At 40.8% G+C, this 2,425-nt stretch overlaps 1 protein-coding gene across 3 annotated transcripts in view; it reads right to left on the reverse strand.

Annotated features, from left to right (window-relative positions):
• Positions 1-2,425, reverse strand: part of LOC104780541 (putative glycerol-3-phosphate transporter 1) — a 12,822-nt gene that overhangs the window by 5,035 nt on the left and 5,362 nt on the right. Inside the window, exons 3-4 of one of the 3 annotated variants that reach the window (XM_010505040.2) lie at positions 1,525-1,827; positions 681-1,422 (exon numbers count right to left, since the gene is read on the reverse strand). The exons of 1 other annotated variant lie outside the window; for it this stretch is intronic. In XM_010505040.2, the coding sequence (XP_010503342.1) occupies positions 845-1,422; positions 1,525-1,827 (881 nt within the window). In that variant the 3' untranslated portion in view covers positions 681-844. Of the gene's footprint in view, positions 1-680; positions 1,423-1,524; positions 1,828-2,425 lie in introns of those variants that run through there. One more of the 3 variants, XM_010505039.2, reaches the window with a different exon arrangement.

Here is a 2,425-nt window from a genome sequence, read left to right on the forward strand (position 1 = left end):
ACCACGATCAAAATACTGGAAATCAGAAGCTGTGGTCCTTAATCTTAGTGGTACGTAGATTTCCACATTAGTTAATGTCCTTAATTTATGTTTATTTTATATTATAAAGAAGGTAAAATTTATACACATGACATGATGACAATGTAATATATTAATGTTTTGGTTCGTATCAATATATACATTTATATAGGTTCCACTTTGTTTGTTCAAACGTCCACGCGTAGACATATTTGATGAGAACCCTTTGCCGAGTGGCGTACCAATTTATTTTTTGAACTAATTAAAAAGATCTCCCATTTGACTCTGATTTGCTAACAAAAAGTGGACCAAATAATCAATAGACTAGACCATTTGATTTATAGATTTGACAATAATTGGTAGCGGATCAATTTATTATTGGTCCATGGCAGTTTCTTTTCTCTCTTTTTTGGTTGGTCCATACGAACTAATTTATTAATGGTAAATAAAAAACAGTTCCATTCCACAAATGATTTTGTTCACCTCATCGGCTGCAAACATAAATGAATTTGTTAGTATTAACAGATTGTTAACCGTTGAACTACTATCACTTTCACTTACATATTGTTAATAAATTTTGGCATAATTTTTTGTGCCATTTTGCAGAACCAAGTTAACCTTCTCGGAGCCACGGCAATTTTGGAGATTCATTTCTTGAGAAATTAATCAAATCAAGATCGGTAATATATATTAAATTATTTACATCACAATACAGATTACATGTTTACAAATTCCCACAGACCTGAACTCCGGTCCGAGATCTCCCCTAAGAAAATTACACACAACTTAAAACGCAACCAAAAAAATGGCGATCATAAGTTGATGATCACACTTCCATCACGTGACCCTGCTCGTGGTCCACGGGAGTTCTACATTCCTCCGATGGCCTAGACTCGGCTATCTTCTCGGCTACTTCGGCCATAACCAGCCTCGTCAACAATAGTCCAGCCACAAACGCAGCTCCCATCAACATTGTGAAAACCGCGGTCCAGCTACTCCTAGACGATATGTAACCCGTTAGCAACGGTCCAACCGCAGCGCCTACTGATCCCGTTCCGTCAATTATAGCCGTGACCGTAGCCAAAGCTCTCGAGTTTCCTTTCAACGAGCTATGTGTTCCAAGATCGGCTGAAACGGCCGTTGTAATCAAAGCGTAAGGTCCGTTTACCAACATCCCGGTTAGGAACATGAGTGACGCGTTGGCTAATAACGATACATGTCCGTAGCTACGGTAGAAGAACAAAGCTGGGATTGAGCAGTACATGAAACTAGCAGCTGTAATCGCTCTTGCTCCAATTCTGTCTGAAATGTAACCAGCCATGATTCCTCCAACCACACCTCCTACATCGAACATTGTCGAAAGATTCCCCGCTGTTTCGTCCGATAAATACTCACCTTCAATAGCTGCAAATCATCATATACAAAAAAAATCTAATCAGTTACATGAACATAACAAGTAGTCTAGCTAGTGGTTTTGTACTAACTCAGTAATATGCACAAAATTACCTGTATGGCTAACGTAAAAAGGTAGCCAGTAGAGGAAAGTGTAAGCAACCAACTTAGCAAAGAATAAACAGAGCGCGAAAGGCGCAACTCCAGGAATCTTCCAGGCTTCAATGAATCCAACAGCTCGTTTCTTGTCATCGGTTTCCGAATCCGACGAGCTCAATAGTAACGGCTCGTTAACCGAGTTTCCAATCTTCTCAGACGACGAAACAATATCCTCATCTCGCTCTGCTCCAACAATCTCTGGACTAACAGGCAAGAAAGCGAAGTTCACCAAACCGATCAACACGATGACCACACCAGGAACCACAAAAGACCATCCCCAACCATATCTCAACATAGCAGCAGCGATCAAGGAGCCAGTAATGTTACCAACAGAAGTATGAGCATTCCATATTCCCATGATTAATCCTCTCTTCTTCTTGTTAAACCAGTTTCCAACCACAGCAACAACAGATGGCCAACCCGAAGATTGAAACAATCCAGCTAACATTTGCATAATCAAGAAATAGTAAAAGCTATGAATGTTCGCCCAGTAACCAACTCCAAACAGAGAAGTAAACAATCCTGTCCCAACCATTCCAACCGTCAAGAAGATTCTTAGATTCATCCTGTCTCCTAAATGACCAGCGAAATACATCCCGAAAGCGTAAACCGCAAGAAACGCAACATCGATCTCACCGAGCAATACCGTGCCATTTGGTCCATTAAACGGAGCCCAACCACCACCTTCTAATTTACCAGAGGAGGAGGATCCAAACGAAGTGAATCTCAATAGAAGTGAGTTAAGCCCTGTATCTGGAGATTGAGGATCAAGAGCACTCTTCACAATGCTTGTTGTTTTTCTCGCAGCGTGGTAGCTAGCGTAAGCAAGAAACGTAACGATCAACACTACGGCTTG

Source organism: Camelina sativa, chromosome 4 (genome assembly GCF_000633955.1).
Source record: "Camelina sativa cultivar DH55 chromosome 4, Cs, whole genome shotgun sequence".
In the NCBI taxonomy this organism is placed as follows: Eukaryota; Viridiplantae; Streptophyta; class Magnoliopsida; order Brassicales; family Brassicaceae; genus Camelina; species Camelina sativa.